The sequence below is a fragment of the Prunus persica genome, chromosome G1 (assembly GCF_000346465.2).
Source record: "Prunus persica cultivar Lovell chromosome G1, Prunus_persica_NCBIv2, whole genome shotgun sequence".
Taxonomy (NCBI): Eukaryota; Viridiplantae; Streptophyta; class Magnoliopsida; order Rosales; family Rosaceae; genus Prunus; species Prunus persica.
Window position 1 is genome coordinate 27,000,200 of NC_034009.1, and position 19,338 is coordinate 27,019,537.

Sequence of the window (19,338 nt, forward strand, 5' to 3'; positions counted from 1 at the left end):
AGAGAAAGACATTGAATTTTACCCTTGATGACTATTTCTTGAACAAGCCAAGAATGATCACCTTTGTAGGAAAAGACATTCTTTACTTCCTCTTCTCACAAGCTCCTTAACCCAAGACTCCAAGAGTGAAGTCTTCTACCTCACCATCCCAAAATGGACTAGAGATGAGGAGAAATCAACCTAGAGAACTTAGATGCCAGACTTCCTCTAGGTTGGACCAACTTTTGGCTAAGGAAGATGAGAGGGATGATCTCTCACCTACACATCAAAACACAAGAATGGAATGCCAAAAACCCTAACTAGGTTTTGAGTCAAGTTTAGCTTTTATAGAAAAAAAACACACAAAGAGAGAGAGAGAGAGAGAGAGAGAGAGAGAGAGAGAGAGGATGGGCTTGTCTTGGGTCCTTAGATTTGTGTTGTCATACAACACTTATCCTTGGGCCTATTTGCCTTTTGAGTGTTTTGCATTTTCCTTTTAATTATATTTAAAGCCCAATCCAATTCTTTATGTCAAAGTAATTCCATAATTAACTCTTAATTTTGAATTATAATTTAACTATTAAATCACTATTATAGTCTTACTAATTTGACTCGGTTAATTACTCCGATCAAACATGTTGACTTTCACTTGACCGTTGACTTTGACCTTTGAATTTTGACTCATAGTTTCTTTTCTCTTCATTTGTTCCTCTAATCTTATTTCTCACTGGGCGATATGTAGGTTCCTTTTAGCAAGGTAGTGGGTTGACCAAACTTCTCTAAGTTGACTTGTGAAGTAAATCTTGCTATTTAATTCTTCCTATTAGTGAAGGTCAATTTTGATTGAACCTTTCAGGACTTCCACAAACCATGGTTAACGCCTAGCAATATGTCATGGTTATCCTAGCTAAATAGGGTGTAGGGAAGAACCTATTCAAATTAGAATGACCGTGCAATTGAATCCTTCTCTTATACAATTATCCTTATTCACATTATTAGATAATGAAACCTAATATCAAATATCCTAATGTGAATTCCTGTATATGATTATCTCGGTAAGATTTGAATATTTCTTCTTTCAAATCTTATCCACCACTGTCTGCAAATTGCTCTCAGACAAATATCTCAATATGGTAGAAGACTAATCATTCAAAATATGTATGTTATTTAAATTTAATTGAATTTCCACCTAATGCTATTGTATAAATCATGAAGTTCAAGATCTTATATAATAAATTGGGTCTTATAGTTTTACCCAATATTAAATTTACAATTGACACTCACAACTAAGGTCTAAAATATCGATAGTCCAAAAACACGAAAATTTCTATGGAAATATTGGGATATTATCAATATCGATAAAAATTGAATAAAAACTAGGGAAATTGTAAGAAAAACTTAGAAATTTTTCTTGAAACTTTGGAGGATGTTTATTTAGTCAATTATCTATTACTTTATCTCAAAAAATTAGAAGGAAATGTATTGCATGATGGGTTTAACTAATTTAAGTTGAGTATATAGTGAGCTGACAAACACTGCGAGTTTAAATATATGTAGTAATTAATGAAAGAAGATTAAACACACCAATTTTAGTTTGAGTAAAAAAGTTCTCTTTATTCCTCTATTCATACTAATTTCAGACCTTACATATATTATATGGGGTTAGGTAAATTTTCATGTAATCATTTATTTATAATTATTTACTACAATATTTTACATTTTATACATTGCATATGGTAAGATACATGAGTGACTTGATACTACATAGAGTTTCTAAAAGATTTAAATTTGAGTTATTTATACTAATACCTCCTGAGGTTTTCGGCTTTTTCACAAAACTCCTTGAGATTTTAGAAATTACAGGAACACCCCCTGAAGTTTTAAATTGTTTTTACAAAACTCATTTTCATTGATTTTTCGTCCAAAGATTGATGATTTTATATAAAAAATTCTCCAAATGACAAAGTTGGCCTTTGAGATTAGATTGCATATACTTCATTGAGGTTAATTTTGTCATTTATATAAGTTTTTTTTTTCAATGAAATTATCAAGTTTTGGACAAACAATCAAAGAAAAGGGGTTTGTGAAAACAAACTGAAACTTCAGGGGATGTTCGTGTAACTTTTGAGACCTGAGGGGGTTTTGTGAAAACACAAGAAACCTCAGGGGTGTTAGTATAAATAACTCTTCAAAATTTTCATTGTCTTCATCATCTCAATATTATTGATATTATTGATATTATCGATATTATAATGATATTTTGACCAAATATTGTTAAAGTGGGAGAAAAATTATCGACGTCAATATTATTGATATTTGTACGATATGCGTATAGATACGTTTCAAAATATTCTTGACCCAAAAAAAAATAATATCTCAATATTTCATCGATATTATCGATATTTTAAATTATTCTCACTACCTTTTACGAAATGATTTTTACGTTGGCAAACAGATATTTCCGTATCAATTTATTTTTGTGGCCCGTGGTTTTCTTGGGTTTATAGATATTTGACAGATCATGCATTGCTTTTTGTCCATTAGGTTGAAGCAGCACTTGGAAAGTGGGAACATAAATCCGATGTGAAATTAACTTTATATATGTGGAGAATTTTGAAACCAATAATGAACACAAACTTGTCAAAGTTTGGATAGTCCTTACTTATTGTCTTATCTAAAGGGTTGGTAATCTGGTCACTCAGTGCAAAGGGATATTTCCTTTTTCTTTCGTCATTGAGGTTAATTATAATCAACTCCAAAATGAAAAAATTCCAACAACAAACCCCAAAATGATCAATTAAAAATGATCATGTAAGGTCCAAAATACCCTAATCTAAAGCCTACGCTTTAAAATGTCAAAATCAACACCTCAAATCTCACAACAATGTTAGAAATTTACATTTTTGTATCACATTTGTTTTTATCAACCGACGAACCCCAAGCTCGATAAACAAAAAAACATTCTTAGCATCCAAATGAAAAAAGAAAAAGAAAAAGTAACGTTAAAAAAAGGGAACATGTATTTGCCAGAGCTTAATATCACAATCCAAACTCCCACTGTAAACAAGAAAAGAATCACCAGAATCATCAGAATCCTCACTTCTATTGTTACAAGCTGCAGTCAAACACTTAACGGGCTTCCTGTGACCTTCCAACACAGCCAAACAAGAATAGCCGATGCTCCTATTATGATCATCATCAACTAGCCGCCCTGATCTCCTCCAAACCCTAACACTACAATCCGCCGACCCACTAAACACCAAATCCGCCACCACAGCCAAGCACAATATGGCCTTGCTGTGTCCCCTCAGCGCACCCACCACCACCATGCCGCCGCCTTCAACGCCACGATCTCTTTCCCACACTAAAATTGACCGATCGCACGCACCGGAGTAGAGCACAGAGCCATCGGAGCTAAAAGCCAAAGCATTCACAGCCGACTTGTGCCTCTCCAGCGTAGCATCAAGCACGACCGACTTATTAACTTTCTTCCACACCTTTATTTTCTTGTCTGCAGAGCAGGTGTAGACGAACTCCCCGTCACGCGACGACGCTATAGCGTTGATGGCGTCGTCGTGGGCGTTGCTCACCGACTCCAAGCATCTGAAATCCGACGTCCGCCAGATTTTGAACGTGCGGTCCCACGAGGCGGAGTAGAGAAACGACCCGTCGTTGGATATGGCTAGGGCGGAGACTGTGTCGACGTGGTGCACCCAGGTGCACTTCTTGTGTCGCCGGATTTGGACATAGTCCTTGGGAGAAAAGAATCGTGGGACCCGGTCTTTTAGGGTGGGGAGGGTGGCGATGCATTTGAAGTGTTTTTGATGATCGTGTGGGTTTTTGATGAGATTGATGTCGATTTTCCAGACCCGGATTTTGTGGTCTTGGTGAGCGCTGAATAGTAGCTCCCCAACGACCGCTAGAGACTTAACCGTGCTGTTGGTGGTGGCTACCACCTTGTTGGGTGATGAAGGGCGTAATCGGCTCCATGCTATGATCTGACCGTTGGATAAGCCGCTGTATAGGAAGTTTCCGGAGAGGGCTAGGGAGCATACGTAGGAGGAGGAGGTTTGGGTTTTGAGGGTGGCTATGCAGAGGTGGTGGGTGGTTGGGGCTTCTAGAACAAGTTGAAGTTGGTTGGAGATTGAGGTAGTGAGAGAAGGGACAGATGGTAAACTTGGTTGGGAAGAGAGAGAGGAGGAGGAAGAGGTTGATGCTTCTGATTGGAGGAGGTGATTGGAAATATTGGAGTGATCTTCATGAGATTCTTCTGTGCTTGTGTGACATGGCAAGGGATATGGAACAAGTCCCATTAAAGAAAGCTTTGGTTTAAAAAAAGAAAGATAAAAGCTTCTGTTCGGTTTGTTAGAATGAGTTTACCTTCTTATGAAGAGAAGATATGGAGTTTGAAAAAGGTTACCGCGATGACCCGCTGGAACGTTCATTTTCTAACTTTTCTTGACAATAAACTAGTGGCGAACAGATAAAGAGAAGGCCAGATTCTTCCACCGAAACCAGCTGCAGTACTGCTGCTGGTGTAGGATGCAAGTTAGATATATTAGCCTCTCGACCTTTTTTTTTCAAATGGCATGGCTTCGTTGGTTAGCTCTTGGGTTGGGAAAAGAGATATTGCTATCAATTGGCCTAATAATTAGTTAAAAGCTTTTATGGATTTGCCATTTGAAGGATAATGCATTCCACTTTCCTTTGTTGCTGTACAAATATAGCTGAAAGTAGAAAAGTATGGGGCCCTTAGGTCATTTTGCTGATGTGTATAATTAGGTTAGAGCAATTCATGATGCTATAGCTAACCACCGCTCTTGATGCAGTGCTTGAATCTTTACTTTTTTGGATCAGAATTTTGAATTTAATTAATCAAATAACTGACTTTAAAAAAGGGTTGGAAATATAAAATCTGGGTCGGCATGAGTCCAATTCTCTGCAAGGACTTTTCCGCTTTCATATTGTGGAATTTGTCGACCAAGTAACGTCTTTATCATTCACATTGTTTTTTGTAAAGACTAGCCACTAACTTTTCCGCACTCGCTATTAGCTAGCAAAGTTTGGCATGGCGGACCAAATGCAAAGGACTAACATAAAAAGTCTGTCAAAACATTGGACCATAATTGTGGTGCGTCATATATTGGACCAAGAATGGATCGAAATGATAAAGAAGGTTCCATTCACTTGCGAAGATGCCAACCCTTTTCCTCTTTCATACTGAGAATTAATGCAATGGTAATGGTTCATACAAATTTTTTTTTTCCTTTTTGGCCTGCTTAATGGTATAAATTTTCTTTCATGTGTTATTTAATTAACAAATTAATAACTCTTGGATATGATTCAGTTAAGGTTTCATCTTCATGGTAAGTTTATACGTACTCATCAGAATTTGCCCTTGACGTAGAAGCATCGTTCAACATTTTTTATTCAATGGGCTTACACTAATAGCAAGAGACTTGTAGTTCAAGTAGTTAAAAACATTATTCAGCGCTGGTAATCAATAAGCATGGACTAGTAATTGGGCTTGTAAATCAAAGATGAACCAGTATAACAAAACGGGTGGCCCATTTGCACTTCCATAACAAAATTATAAGACGGAAATGGGCTTCTGAATGTATCCCAATCAGAACAGAGAACGAATGATAACAAATTTAAACTTCTTTTTGTTGAAGTCAGACCAATTATTGCATCGTAGGTGAACAGCTCACCGACCTGCAGATATTTTATACTTTGGTTGAGGCTAATAAAATTATAATGTATGTATTTTAAAATTTAATAAATAAAAATGTATATATATATATATATATGTACAAGTGGCGTCCTAACTGTATTCAACTGTATCTGAATACCAAAAATAAAATAAAAAAATCCTACAAAAATAAAATTTAAAATAAGTATCATACAAGTAAGTAAGATATGGCCTGTCAGTAGAGTGCCAAATCCCCAATAATTACCCCAAAAAATTATAAATAATAAAACAATCTAAGCTAAATCTAACTTTAAAATCAATAAAACCAAACAATATGAGAAAAAACTAAAACGACAATAACAGAAATCCAACGGCCAGCAAGGCACTGAGGCCCCACAACCTTGGAGCGGAAGTGAGGTGGTCCCCAGCAGCGGACGTTTCCCGTGCTTGAGTGGACGTCGTAGACGAACCACTCGTACCGTCGTAACTGGGATTGGCGCCGTACAGCGACTGAATCCCCAAAACGTCGTCGCTCGCCAGCTCCACTTTCTTCGTCCGCGACGAGATCGTCGGGAACATAATCGCCTCCTCAACCGACGAGTGGCCCAACCCCAGCAGATGCCCAATCTCGTGAACCGCCACCGACTCCAGGTCGACCGCTGACGTCACGGACGACGTGCTAATGTCACCCGTGATCACCCAGTTCTCGTCAAGGTCCAAGTGGAACCTCCCGCTGGGCGGCGAGAACGCGTGCGCCAGCGTCCCCAAAACCCCATCGAACGGCTCTCCGTCCCCGTGATCGCCACTGAAGAACCCAATCTTGATATCCGCCGTGTAGAACGACGTCGTCTCGGAGAAATTCAACGGCGTCGCTGCCGACCACCTCTGGAAGGCCCGTAAAAACACTGCCTTGACGTCGTCGGCAAGCTTGTTCTCCGGCAAGAATGCGTAGGTCAAGTCGCGCCTGCTGGGCGGCCAGACCGGCGTCCCCGGGAAAGTAGAGTAGTGAGCAACCGTGTGGAGATTGGACGTGTTAGACGACGTCGGTTTGCCGGAATTCATGGTGGTGGTGCCGTTGACTATATCGGGATTGCCGCATCGACGCTTGACGAGGTGCTGGATGGTGCGCTCGTCTAGCTCGCCGGTGACGTTGAGATTGAAGTTCTTCTGGTAGGTTTTGAGAGCTGATTGGAGGTCGTCGTCGAAGTCGTCGGTGAAATTGGAGGGCAAATTGGGAATGTAACCGAAGTAATTGAAGTATTTCTTGAGCTTGGAGAGGCCTTCGACTTTATCGCCGGCGTGGCAGTTGCCGAACTTCTGGAAAGCGTCCCAGGCTGCGGGGACCGAAGCGGTGACGTTGGGGACGAGCAATGAAGGGATGGATGAGATGTTGGGGAAGAAGCGGGCTGAGGTGTGTGTGAGTGAGAATGAGAGACAGAGAGCAATGGCAATGGGAAAAAGGTGAAACGGCAGCCTCATGGTCGTTTTAGTTAATTTGGTTTTTGCTGTGGAGTTTGAAATGAGACTGAAAGAGGAGATTGAATGGTTTTATTTTAAGAGGGAAAGTGGAGATATAAACAAGAAAGGTTGGAGCCGGCAAACACTAGTGCATGATGCATCATAGGAATTAGTCTTTGTCAATTTAATTAATGAATTTGAATTTGCGTGTTTGATTTTGTTTTTAAAAAAACTTGGTATTTAGGTGGGTTTGATTTGAACTGAAAGTTTGTATGCTTTGAATTTTGATGTGTGTGTGGAGTGGTTTTCATAAATAATGCAAGAAGATGTAGATAGCAGAAGTTTCTTTCTAGTTTCTTCTTCTAGTTGTATTGTATGTCTATGGTGACCAAATAGACAAAGAAAAAACAAAGGAATGGAAGATGTTTTGACTTTAGGGATTCATATATGCAGTGCAGCAGCAAGAAGAGCAGTGGTCAAAGTTGGGGGTTGAACTGCATTGCATGTTTCTGAGCCCAGTTATAAGCGTCCACGTGGAACAAAATAACTGATTATAAGTCTTATCCCTGGTTGGCCCCAACCCCGTGGTAGGAAAAAAACTTTCTTCTAACAGGATCCATGGCCAATAACAATCACATAAATATAAAAAAATTATCTCACGTGTTATTATGTTATTGGTGGGAGATAAAAAGTATTATTCTTGTTATATAAGAATTTCTCTCTTTTTATAGATTACTTACTTTGTGATGTGCATCTTATTATATGTACGTATTTGTATATGTTGAGTTTGTATAAGGCCAATAATAGACAATTGACTTGGCAACACATAACATAAGGGCACACCAAGATGTATCTTAAGACTTGTCCTATGTATTATTGTACTCTTTCGTCCAAAAAAAATGTATTATTATACTCAAGTACATGTTCCTTTTGCTATTCTATACAGGCAGAGGGATTCCGTTCCAGTGCGGTTGAATAGTATAATCAAATTATTAATAACCTCAATAATAATCAAATTATTAGGATGCCAAAATCTTAAATTTAATTGCAAATTACTTTTATTATTTGAAATTGAGGATATTTTCCATCAGCATTTTGTTCTTCCCAAACCTGCTTCTTAATATCATGTTAACATAAGAATTCTTCTTCGCAAACTTTATATGTGTGTGTATATATATATAGTCCTTTTTTATTTAGGGATTCTTCAAATAATTTTATTTGAGGGACATCCATTAGGGTTTTCTACGATTTTTTTTCCCAACAATCCAAACAATCTATTGTTTAAGTCTACATCCATAGACCATCCTTGCAAAAAATATAGAGAGCCCTTTAGTTGAGAGACTTCCTTATATGGCACACTCCGTATTGTATTTTACTACCATCTATTTTGTAGATATTCATTCAAAGATCATCTCTATTATAAATAAAAAAAATCACTTGAATTCGATATCATTTGATTTCTCAATTGAATTATTGCAATTTTAGTACTCTCTTTAAGCACTGTTTTAATTGATTTTGTAGGACACAATTGAATGTGTAACGATTTTCAATTTGTTTAAATGCAAGGATAATTTATGAATATAGACTTAAAAAATAGATCGTTTGGATCGTTGAAAAAAAAATCATATGGAACCTTAAAAGGTGTTCCTCAAATAAAATTATTTGACAGATCTCTCAATAAAAGAGGACTATGTATAAGGATGCAAGTTAGATAAATTATAGCCAAGGACTAAAATATCGATAATATCGACGAAATACTGAGGATATTATCATTTTTTCGGGTCTAGGATATTTTGGAACATATCCATACACATATTGTATAAGTATCGATAATATCGGAAAATATCGACGTCAATAATTTTTCTCACACTTCAGCAATATTTGGCAAAAATATCGCTATAATATCGATAAAATGGAGATGATGAAGACATTGAAAAATTTGAAGAGTTATCTACATTAACACCCCCTGAGGTTTCTTGTGTTTTCACAAAACCCTTTCAGGTCTTAAAAATTACACAAACACCCCATCATGTTTCAATTTGTTTTCACAAAACCCCTTTTCAATGATTGTTTGTCCAAAAATTGATGATTTTATAGAAAAAAACTTATGCAAATAACAAAATTAACCTCAATGAAGTACTTAAAGGCCAACTTTGTCATTTGTAGAATTTTTGTGTGTATAAAATCATTAATCTCTGGATGAAAAATCAATGAACATGAGTTTTGTGAAAACAATTTAATACCTCATGGGGTGGTCTTGCAATTTTTAAAATCTCAAGGAGTTTTGTGAAAAAGCCGAAAACCTCAGAAGATGTTAGTGTAAATAACTCAAATTTGAACCTCATAGGAACTCTATGTGGTACTAAGTCACTTAGGGCTCGTTTGGTACATCATATTAAACTTTGGATAGAAGTAAATAGTCTGTGTCAGTTGTTTAGTGTTAACTTGTATTATTTAACTACCTGACTATTTTAAACGGGTTGGGCTTTCAATACTCTCCTTACCTGATTAACTAATACAACCTACACACCTCGGTTTAGATAATACATGCTTAATTATACGGCTAGGGAAAAAGAACACACACGTTTACTTTAAAAATCCTATTTTCATCTTCTTTTCCCTAGGGTTCTTCTCTCTTTCTTTATATATTTCCTCTTTTATTAAATTTTGTGAAAATTAGGTTATGAGCTTTTATTTTTGTGGAAATTAGATTGGGAATGTAATTGATCGTAGAATTATTTATTTGTCTATATTTTGTATTGAATTGAAACTCAATGTTTCGGAGAGCAACCAAAAACCTTGGGTTTGGTTACTGGGAGTGCATGAGTTTGGTTCATATTCAGTTTTCCAAATTTCAAGCTTCAATTTGGTCGATGAGTGGATTGTTTGATTTAATTTGGTGAATGCTGGAAATTAAATTTTAGTTAACCAAATCGTATTCAGGCAAATTCATGATGATGGATGGATATATGCGATTAATGGCAAGAAGCAGCAGCTAAATTAAAAGCCCTTTTAACTTCCCACTAAATTACTCCCTAATTTTCCTATAAATTTAAATTTTCATTAAATTATCAAAGAATTCTTAAATAAAAATTGTCTGATCTGATGTTATCTGGAATAGCACCAAACACAGTATAACTTAATCAGACTATTTATCTGGAACAACACCAAACGCCTTATAATATTATGGATAAACAGTCAATACTCTCCGAAACATATTAATACTATCTGATAGAAATTAGTCAGTACAGTCCGACGTACCAAACGAGCCGTTATGTATCTTAACATGCAATGTATAAAGTGTAAAATATTGTACTAAATCATTATAAATAAATGATTATGGTGTATTTAATCTTCTTTATTTAATTACTACATATTTTCTACACTCACAGCATTTTTCAACTCGCTATATAATTAACTTAAATCAGTTAAACTCATCATGCAATGCATTTCCTTCCAAATTTTTTATATATGATAAAGTAATAGATAATTGATTAAATAAACATCCTCCAAAGTTTCAAGAAATTTTTTCAAGTTTTTCTTACAATTTTTATGATTTTTATTCAATTTTTATTGAAATCGATAATTTTCTGATATTTCCATTAAAATTTTTGTTTTTTTTAAACCATCAATATTTTAGACCTTGATTATAACTAGCATATGTAAAGCGGGTATTTGTATTTTGGTTAGTTGAACTACATGTATAACTGGGGCCATTGCCATTGGGCGTTGTATATCCTTATTCAATGTCAGCCGTATCACCGTATCAGAAGCCATGCTACATCCAAGTTGAATAAGTCAAGCTAGACCGCATAATTAAGTAACAAGGTAACATATCCAAACAATCTCTAATCTAATTGGATTAGCACCAGTTTAATTAAAGAAACATAATGAAAATATATGGTTATAGAATTAAGTGCAATGCAGCCGCCGAACATGCATAAAATAGCATTAAGAAAACAGATAAAACAATATGAAACACTAACACGCCAAGGAATAACATCTCTCCCATACATGTTCCCACTGCCTTTGATTATGATGTGAAGAAATGTCAAAAGTCTTTTGCATCATTCATGTATAAAATTCTATTTCTACTAATGATTTATTTATTATAAGAAAAACGCACGCATCATTTCTAGAATTGACATCATGCATTAGGTTAATAGTTAGCTAACCAGGTTGAAAATGGAACCTTCCACAGCCACGGCCCACATGTGACAACATCTACCATGACAGATATTTTATTTGTCAATTCCCAGAAGGTTCAACGAGAGCTGAGTTTATTTAATCAATAGCGCGGAGAGAGAGAAGGTTCGTTTCTTTGGTGGCTTTCAGTCTTTGTTGCTGCAAGAAGGAACCTTAAGTTGTAATCAAGTGCGTCAATGAAACGTGTTTGCTTTTAAAAATCTCATGGAAGACCCGCGCTTTCAAAATCAGGCTGCCATCATATCCATATAATAGTCATGTTGATGTTATATATATAGACCTCCGAACCCATCACAGCCAAAAGCATCAAAGTTTACTTACAAAAATTAGAACCAAATCATTCATCTTCTTAATTTGCTTGAAACAATGGCATCAAGTATCTCAAATCACGAGAACTCATGGGCTGATCAGTGGGACTACACCAACCCAGACCCCTTGCCTGTTTCTGAGACCAAGAACAGCTCCGGCGCAAAGGCGAAATATGCCAAGAAAGTTGAAGAAGGGCTTGGAAAAACAAAAGAAGTGGCATCAAATGGCATGAACAAAGTGAAGTCAGGAGCTCAATCGGGTTTCCACTGGATCAAAGACAAGTACCAAAAGACAACCGGAAAGCAGTAGCTAGCCGCATGCAGCTTTGCCTCTATCATCTTATATGGAACATTTATACATATTACATATGTATATATGTATATGCTACCATTTTATCATTCTTTAATTTTTATGACATTTTGTTTTTGTTATTGTATTTCGTATTTGTATACGGATTTGAGTTGATCTGATCTGATTCATTATATTCTGGTTATTGATTTGATTTTTCTGTTTCCAAAATGAGTCCATGGTTCAATAAACAAAACAGAGCTTCCTTCATGGAGATCAATTCAACTTCAAAAAAATTTGAAGCATTAAATGAGGATCAAGAGGTAGAGGATATATATGTTTTATTAATAAGATAATGAAAATTTGTTTATATCGCCTGAGGTTGTCCTTTCGATTAAATTTCTGGTTCTGCGACTGTTTGTTAGTAGTTACGCACGTTCTTGTTGACTTGAAAAAAGGATGTTTCATTAACCAAAAAAACAGATTTTATATGGAAACTTCCATCAGGCCACAGGTGACAACTGCCACGGTTCCTTTAAAATAGTTTTTAGTTTACCCCAACAAGGTTCCACGAGATCAGTTATTTACTTGTGTTGAAAGAAGGTTCTTTTCTTCCTCTGTCAAAGAATCTGTTTTCTGTACAGCGTTAAGTATTTCACCATTAATATAAGTATCACAGATTGTGTTTAGTTTTCAGAACACAAGGAAGAACCGTGATTTGATTTCTCTCTCTCTCTCTCTCAAGAAAACTCTGGTTTTCTTCATATTTCATATTCGAGTGCAAAAGGGTTTCGTCAATGGGATCAAATAGGCCGTACGACACCCCACGGGGAGATCAAAGGGATGGCAGCAACCAAGACCCTGCTTCTGCTTCTGAGACCAAGAAGAGCTCTGGTTCTGCTGATTGTGCCAAGGGTAATTATACTAGGAAAGTGGAAGAAGGCTTTGACAAAATTAAGGCTGCAGCATCAAATGGTATGAATAGGGTTAAGATTGCAGCTCATTTGGGTCTCCACTGGATCAAGAGCAAGAGCAAGACAAGCCGAAAGCAATAGCAGCAGCTTATCTTTAATCTTTGTACAGCATACATGCACGGCCATTGCCATTCTTTAATCTGAGTCGAAAAAGAGAAATTACCACATTTATAAATTGTCCTTTTTATGACCTTTTACCTTTGTTTGTAATTATAGTCGGTTGATTAATTGTGAAACCGTGCTTATTCATTTTGCTGTTCAAAATTCGAATGGGAATTACAACTAGTTGAGGCCAACAAACCCTCTCTTTCTTGGGTCTAAACAAAAACAGAGAGCCAAAAAAAGAAGAAAAAGAACATTGTTTATGGGGGTGAAATATACACCGTACAATTACAACCACTTCAAATAACAAACTTTGTAAACATAATTCCTTGTTCCATCCACAACTATATACAATATTTTTATCAAGCTCAAGTGAAATATAGAAAATGCCCATTGCTTACCCATAAGTCTTACGAATTTTTAATTAGACAACTACAACTTGATAAATGATGTAATACATGCCTAAGTGGGAGGTACAAATCTAGTGGAACTTGAATTTAGCATCGTAGTGGTCTGTCGTAAGTAGGAGGTAAGGAGGGGCAGTGCTCATTCATGTTAGTGTATGGCTCTATGGTGTTATATTCAGGCAGTTCCATCCGATATTCACCAAGGATCTGGCAGAATGGGAGCTTTTCGTCCTTGCCATTGCACCAACTTGGCAAGCGGGTTTGGTTATCCTCAAAAATCTTAAGCATGTACGCATCACGAATCTGTGACCAAGTTTAATAAAGCCATGTCATATATAGTCACAGTTATGAAAGTTAAAAGAAAACTACGTGAGTGCAAAATGACTTACAGTGAATTCAGTAACTTGGATAGAGTTGGAAATAGGGCCAAAAATCCCAGCTTCTTTATACATTGCAAGAATAAAAGCAACACATGTTGTAGATTTGCCATCGCTGTATACCCATTCATCTTGTTCTGGAATTGTAAGCAAATGATCAAAGGCTATTTCACGATTCTCAACCTCAGTTAGAATCTCGTACAGGTCCAAACCCTAAAAGGAAGCACACAGGTGAGAATTAACATTAGATTCAATATAGAGCAAGCAGATAATATACTAAAATAAAATTAGAAGATGCTAAGGGGATTTAGAATCCTAAGAGCAGACAAACGTGTTCATTCCCAAATAAACAAAACAGAACAAAATGGCATGGCTTAGGATTTTAAGTTGATTTAATAGACACCAAAAGTAAAATGAAAACTCAAGCAAAGCATAATTACCTCTGTCCCCAGCCGCTTGTTGAGAGCTTCATTCCACATATTTGCAGCATAAGCAGGCTGCATCCTGGTCCACATAGACATGACAGAAACAACCTGAAAACAGGAGCTGCCAATTAGGATAGAAAACTTAATTGACCAAAACCAAGTATGCTCCATCTAAAAAAACATATGCGTACATACATATATACATGCATGTGTGGGGAGATGAAACGCAGCATGAAATTCGTGCGTGCATGCTGGTGAAATAACAATACAAACTAACAACCGACACAATCATACCCTGCCTCATCTCTATAATGTTTAATTGTACTAGGACACACAAAAGTTTAAAGCAGTAAATGCATACCAAGTGAGTATCAAGAGGAGGAGGATAGTTGTCAGCCATGGTGTCAATCCAGCTAAATATCATATTGTGATAACCATATGGCTTCCCTGACATACTCCGAGCATATTCCCATGCTGCCGTAGAATTGAATTTTGCACGCAATTCTGGATGCAAGGGAAGCAAGGCTATTTGTGGATTAGAACTATCCTTGAGTGCCAGTTCCCACCACTCATCCCATGGAACCACTGCTATAATTTCTTCACCCTGCAATATTAATACATGTAAAATGTCAAAACAATCCAACACTCAGTCAGACCAATCACAATAACTCCACAGAAAGAGAAAGTACCAACCAAAGCTGAAGAAACTTAAAAATCTATGCAACATTGTCATCTATTTAATTTTTTTCACTAAACAAATGCCCATAATCTGTTTAAGTGACACTTCAAGCCCGATTCAACTATTACTTCCACTCTTTGCAAGAACCAAAACATTTAGAAAGCTTAATTTATATTCCACAAGAAGTCCAAACCAATGAAATCAGTGAGTTACTTTAATTTAAAGCATGCACACAAGGTGCAATTGTTTCTCATACTACTCTTTATATTTCAACCTTAATGAGCTATAAAATGTCCTTAATTTGATACCTTTTCATTTTCATGTCCTGATTCGCCAACCCATAGATTGCCCATCTCATCCTTCAAGCACACTGCTGTATGGCCAGCAAATGCTCCGGTTACCCATTTTTCCAAAGTCTCGAATCCACCCCATCGACCACGGATCTTTGAAACTGCTAGAAAATCACCAGAATGAACATCTTCTGGATTTATAGTTGTCTGCCAAGGCTGAGAACGTTTTTCAAATGTAGCACCCATGTGCTTCTTCAAAAAATCAATGTTTGCACTTTGACCCCAAGCAGTGTTAGAAAACAGAGGCAAAACATCTATTAAAGAAAGCATGGTCCCCAGCATCCCTGATGGCATGAGAAACACGGAGACCCCATGCTGCTTTACCTGCTCAACAGTCATCACAGTGTCATCTCCAAGCAATTAAGGTTGTCAAGCTTAATGTTCAAACAGATTACAGATAAATGTACATACATATTCCAACTCTGCCTGCTCTTCCCACGAGTCGAATTTCAAGGTATGTTCTCGAGCAGAGAAGTAGTAATCCCATGTAATCCGATAGGGTGTTGCAAAAACATACAGATCCATACAAGCCCAACTGTGTGCCTCAGAAGTCTGTAAAAGAACCAATTTGACAAAATCAACCCCAGAAACTAAATTTACAATAATTCACTACTCAGTTAGAAGTCCAAACCAAGATTACCATGAACTGATTTCAGCTCATGTTAAAGCTGAGCATCCAATACAATTAACTCAATTGAAGACAAAACCAATCAAAATCAGAAAAAGCATTCAATAGCTCAAACCGAGATAAAGACCCAACCTTGAGATAGAGAACGCCACCTCCCAAATTGGGTTTGTCCCGATCGCCTTCGGTGAACTCGAGCCGAGCCTGGTTACCAGAAAAGCAAGCTCCTTCCCATTCAATTGATGTATTGTCGGCAGTCACCGATCCGATAAAAGAAGGCAACAAATCCACAGCACTGTGGAAATTGTTGAGCACCGGCCACGATATCTGACGTGGCAGAACCGGAAGCACATCCTTGATCCTGAGGGGGACCTTGAGAGCGTCCCCAAATCCTAATCCTAACCCTAGAAAGCACAACAGCAGCAGTAATAGCCATGGAGTGCGAGAGAAGAGAGACATTGATGGACGGATAGGATGGGTTTTTCCTGGAGCAACTCCAATTGATCAGAAAGGGTTGCAGGGAGGGAAAACCCTAACCCTAGATTTTGGGGACGTGGAAACGGAGGAGTGTCAAAAATGGAGGAGCGCGAGGAGGTGACGATTATCCATGGTCGTCTCGTCTTGTTGGAACTGTTCGGATTTTGGATTATTCTTCGTCTTTCTTTGACTTTGCTATTGCTTTGCGATTGGGTAGTGCGTACGTTTCTATGTTCAACGTCGCGGGAAAGTTGGCTAGCTTCTGTCCGTTGGATAATTTTTAAGAAAACGACACCCTCTGCTTCACTGCCCCGTTTCGCAGATAGAAACGCCACCTCTCAGAACGGAGTTACGGAACGGTGCTTGAGTTTGATTGATCATTATAATTTATTTCAACTCCACATGACTAGCCGTCAATATATTGGCGTAAAAACTTAAATTATTATTGAAACTAGCCCCTTGGCACCAAAAAAACCTTATAATGAGACGTAAAAAAGTTATTTTAAGTAGGGGTGGGCACGGTTCGGTTTGGTCCGGTTTCATCTTCAAACCACAGCTGAACCAATTAAACTTTTACGGTTCGGTGTGGTTCGGTTTGAGCTAAAATTAAAATGAAAACCGAACCAAACCAAACCATTCATATCCGGTTCGGTACGGTTTGGTTCGGCCGGTTTAGCATAAAAGAAAACATCATTTTCTCTGTGTCACCGAACATGTTCATTCTCAAGTTTCCTAATATCAAACGCATAAAACATTCACTAATCATACAAGAGGTAAAGAAAAAACATACAAAGAAAAGAAGCTGCAAGCAATAATAATTATTAGAGAACATGATTCTCAAAGAAATACAATCTTATTGTGCTTAATTATATAGTTATTACAAAGGAAAAAATAGGACTGGTGGTTTGGTGGCAATTCTCCACACTTGTATCTTCCCAAGTGCTGCACCAGCTTTTGTGTGGTATTAAAAACACTAAGGAGGCATGAGATTCCTCTGTTGGTTTCCTCCCCACGCATGTCTCTTCTGTTGTTCACAACATTTGATCTTTTCTCTTGTGAACAGGCATCAAACATTAATATCACATAAGCAACATTTTATATACATTATTCTATGAACAAAACTAAATCAAAGCAAGGTATGCTACAGTCTTTTTGTACAATAAAATAGATTAGCATATTTTACAACCATAAAAATGAAAAATTAGGCCTCATAGAAAATACCATTTTATTTTTCAACTCTCTAACTTTTTATATATAACCAGTTATTGGAGACAATACAAAAAATAAAGTAGTAGACAGAACTAGCATATTTTACAAACCCAGCTGATGATGACGATCCACCACCAACAATATTCCCATAATCAATCCTTGCATAACCTGGTGGTCGATGATGGAACTTGGGTTTTGTAGAGATGGATTTCGCTGAGGACAAATGGGTGGGTTTCGCCGAGTTCGAATCATGTTGGCTTGAGTTAGCGTCGAGGGAGAGGGAGAGGGAGATGTAGCAGAGAGACAAAGAGAGAGGGAGAGGTAGCAGAGAGAGGGAGAGGTAGCAGAGAGAGATGGAGAAATAATGAGAGGGAGTTGCAGCTAGGGTTAAGAGACGAAGGAAGGGAGATAGGAGAGAGGCTCTTCTGAGGGAGAGAGAATGGTTAGATAACTTAGATGTGTCCGTGAGTTGTAGTTTTGGAGTCCAATCAAGTGTTGCAGGGTACATGGTACACTCTTAAATAACCACTCAAACCTTGCCACATGTAAACTAAATTAAATAAATAATAAATTGATTTATAATTGGTCCGGTTCGATTTAGGACAGTTTTTAAAACTCTCAAACCACAGCTGAACCAAACTAAACCGGTTCGGTTCGGTTTTTCAAAATGTTGACTTTTTCTTTAGTCAAAACCAAACCAAACCAATCCAATATAATCGGTTCGGCCGGATTGACCGGATCGGCCGGATTGATGCCCACCCCTAATTTTAAGTGTTATTGCGTTATTGGACGAGAATAGCAAAAAATACTATCCCCGTTACATGAAAGTTTCTTCTCCCTTGGCACATGATTGGTTTTTTTTTTTTCTTTTTTTTTAATTTTAAAATTAAGAAAATATAATATTGGTAGTTATATTCCATAAAAGTAGGATTTATTATCTGATTTTGTATTTAATTTTAATTTTTTTAATATGAAAAAAAATATGAATTTACCATATTATCTTCATTTAATTAATAATTTCAATTCTTAATATTTGAATTAACCAAGGGCATTTTCTGATACTTTGAATGTTTTGTCATTCTCTACCTTTTGCTATATATATATATTATTGAAATTGATTTCATGTTTATTATGAAATTATTTTCACATAACTAATAAAAAATTATAGGTGTCCAGCATTAAAATTTAAAACATAATTTAATACTTGAAAACCAGGAATGATATTGATAAGGAAAACATTTTATCTTGCACTCTAACATCTCTAATTTGTAGACTTGTAAACGGGTTGGATTTGGATTATATATACCTCAATTTACATTTGAATCCATTTATAATTAGATTATTGGATTCAAATTATCAAATTGCACTTATTAATCCATATCCATTAAGCATCGGGTTCGGATCGGATCGGATTATTATCATATTTATTTTGTGATGGACAAAAAATCAAATTTTCATTAGTAGCCTTGTTCTTTTATTGTATTTATCTATTTTTAAATCAAATTTTGATATTTTATCATAAAAATTAGTTTTAATTGTATTTTTAGTGCATATACAACTAAAATTACTCATTTGACCAAAAAAAAAAAAACTAAAATTACTCATTTACACATATAAAACATTAATATAAAGCATAGAAAAATTAAATTATATTGCATACTAAGTTGGATCGGATTATTATCGAATTGGATCAACTACAATTCATATTCGGATCCATTTATAATTGGATTATCGGATTGAGAAGTCCAATTCATCTCCTATTAATTACACCGGATTCGGAT

General features: G+C 36.6%; 3 protein-coding genes across 3 annotated transcripts; all 3 read right to left on the bottom strand.

Annotated features, from left to right (window-relative positions):
* LOC18793805 (protein JINGUBANG) lies at positions 2,792-4,695 on the bottom strand. The gene has a single exon (XM_007226353.2). It carries the CDS (start codon positions 4,290-4,292, stop codon positions 2,982-2,984), a length of 1,311 nt encoding a protein of 436 aa, XP_007226415.2. The 5' UTR covers positions 4,293-4,695; the 3' UTR covers positions 2,792-2,981.
* LOC18792763 (metalloendoproteinase 2-MMP) lies at positions 5,740-7,462 on the bottom strand. Its single transcript, XM_007223184.2, has one exon. It carries the CDS (start codon positions 7,148-7,150, stop codon positions 6,017-6,019), a length of 1,134 nt encoding a protein of 377 aa, XP_007223246.1. The 5' UTR covers positions 7,151-7,462; the 3' UTR covers positions 5,740-6,016.
* Positions 13,248-16,719, bottom strand: LOC18793995. Its single transcript, XM_007222528.2, has 7 exons — positions 16,007-16,719; positions 15,658-15,798; positions 15,205-15,570; positions 14,579-14,821; positions 14,233-14,325; positions 13,805-14,005; positions 13,248-13,718 (listed from the first exon to the last, which is right to left on the bottom strand). Exons 1-7 carry the CDS (start codon positions 16,328-16,330, stop codon positions 13,506-13,508), a joined length of 1,581 nt encoding a protein of 526 aa, XP_007222590.1. The 5' UTR covers positions 16,331-16,719; the 3' UTR covers positions 13,248-13,505.

What these genes read in the sequence shown, in the direction of transcription:
- LOC18793805 (XM_007226353.2), bottom strand. Translation starts at nt 4,292, where the DNA reads ATGGGACTTGTTCCATATCCCTTGCCATGTCACACAAGCACAGAAGAA.
- LOC18792763 (XM_007223184.2), bottom strand. Translation starts at nt 7,150, where the DNA reads ATGAGGCTGCCGTTTCACCTTTTTCCCATTGCCATTGCTCTCTGTCTC.
- LOC18793995 (XM_007222528.2), bottom strand. Translation starts at nt 16,330, where the DNA reads ATGTCTCTCTTCTCTCGCACTCCATGGCTATTACTGCTGCTGTTGTGC. An exon ending in GTGGCGTTCTCTATCTCAAG is followed by an intron (nt 15,799 to 16,006) that starts GTTGGGTCTTTA and finishes GTTCTTTTACAG; the next exon opens with ACTTCTGAGGCACACAGTTG. An exon ending in CTCCTCTTGATACTCACTTG is followed by an intron (nt 14,326 to 14,578) that starts GTATGCATTTAC and finishes TCCTGTTTTCAG; the next exon opens with GTTGTTTCTGTCATGTCTAT.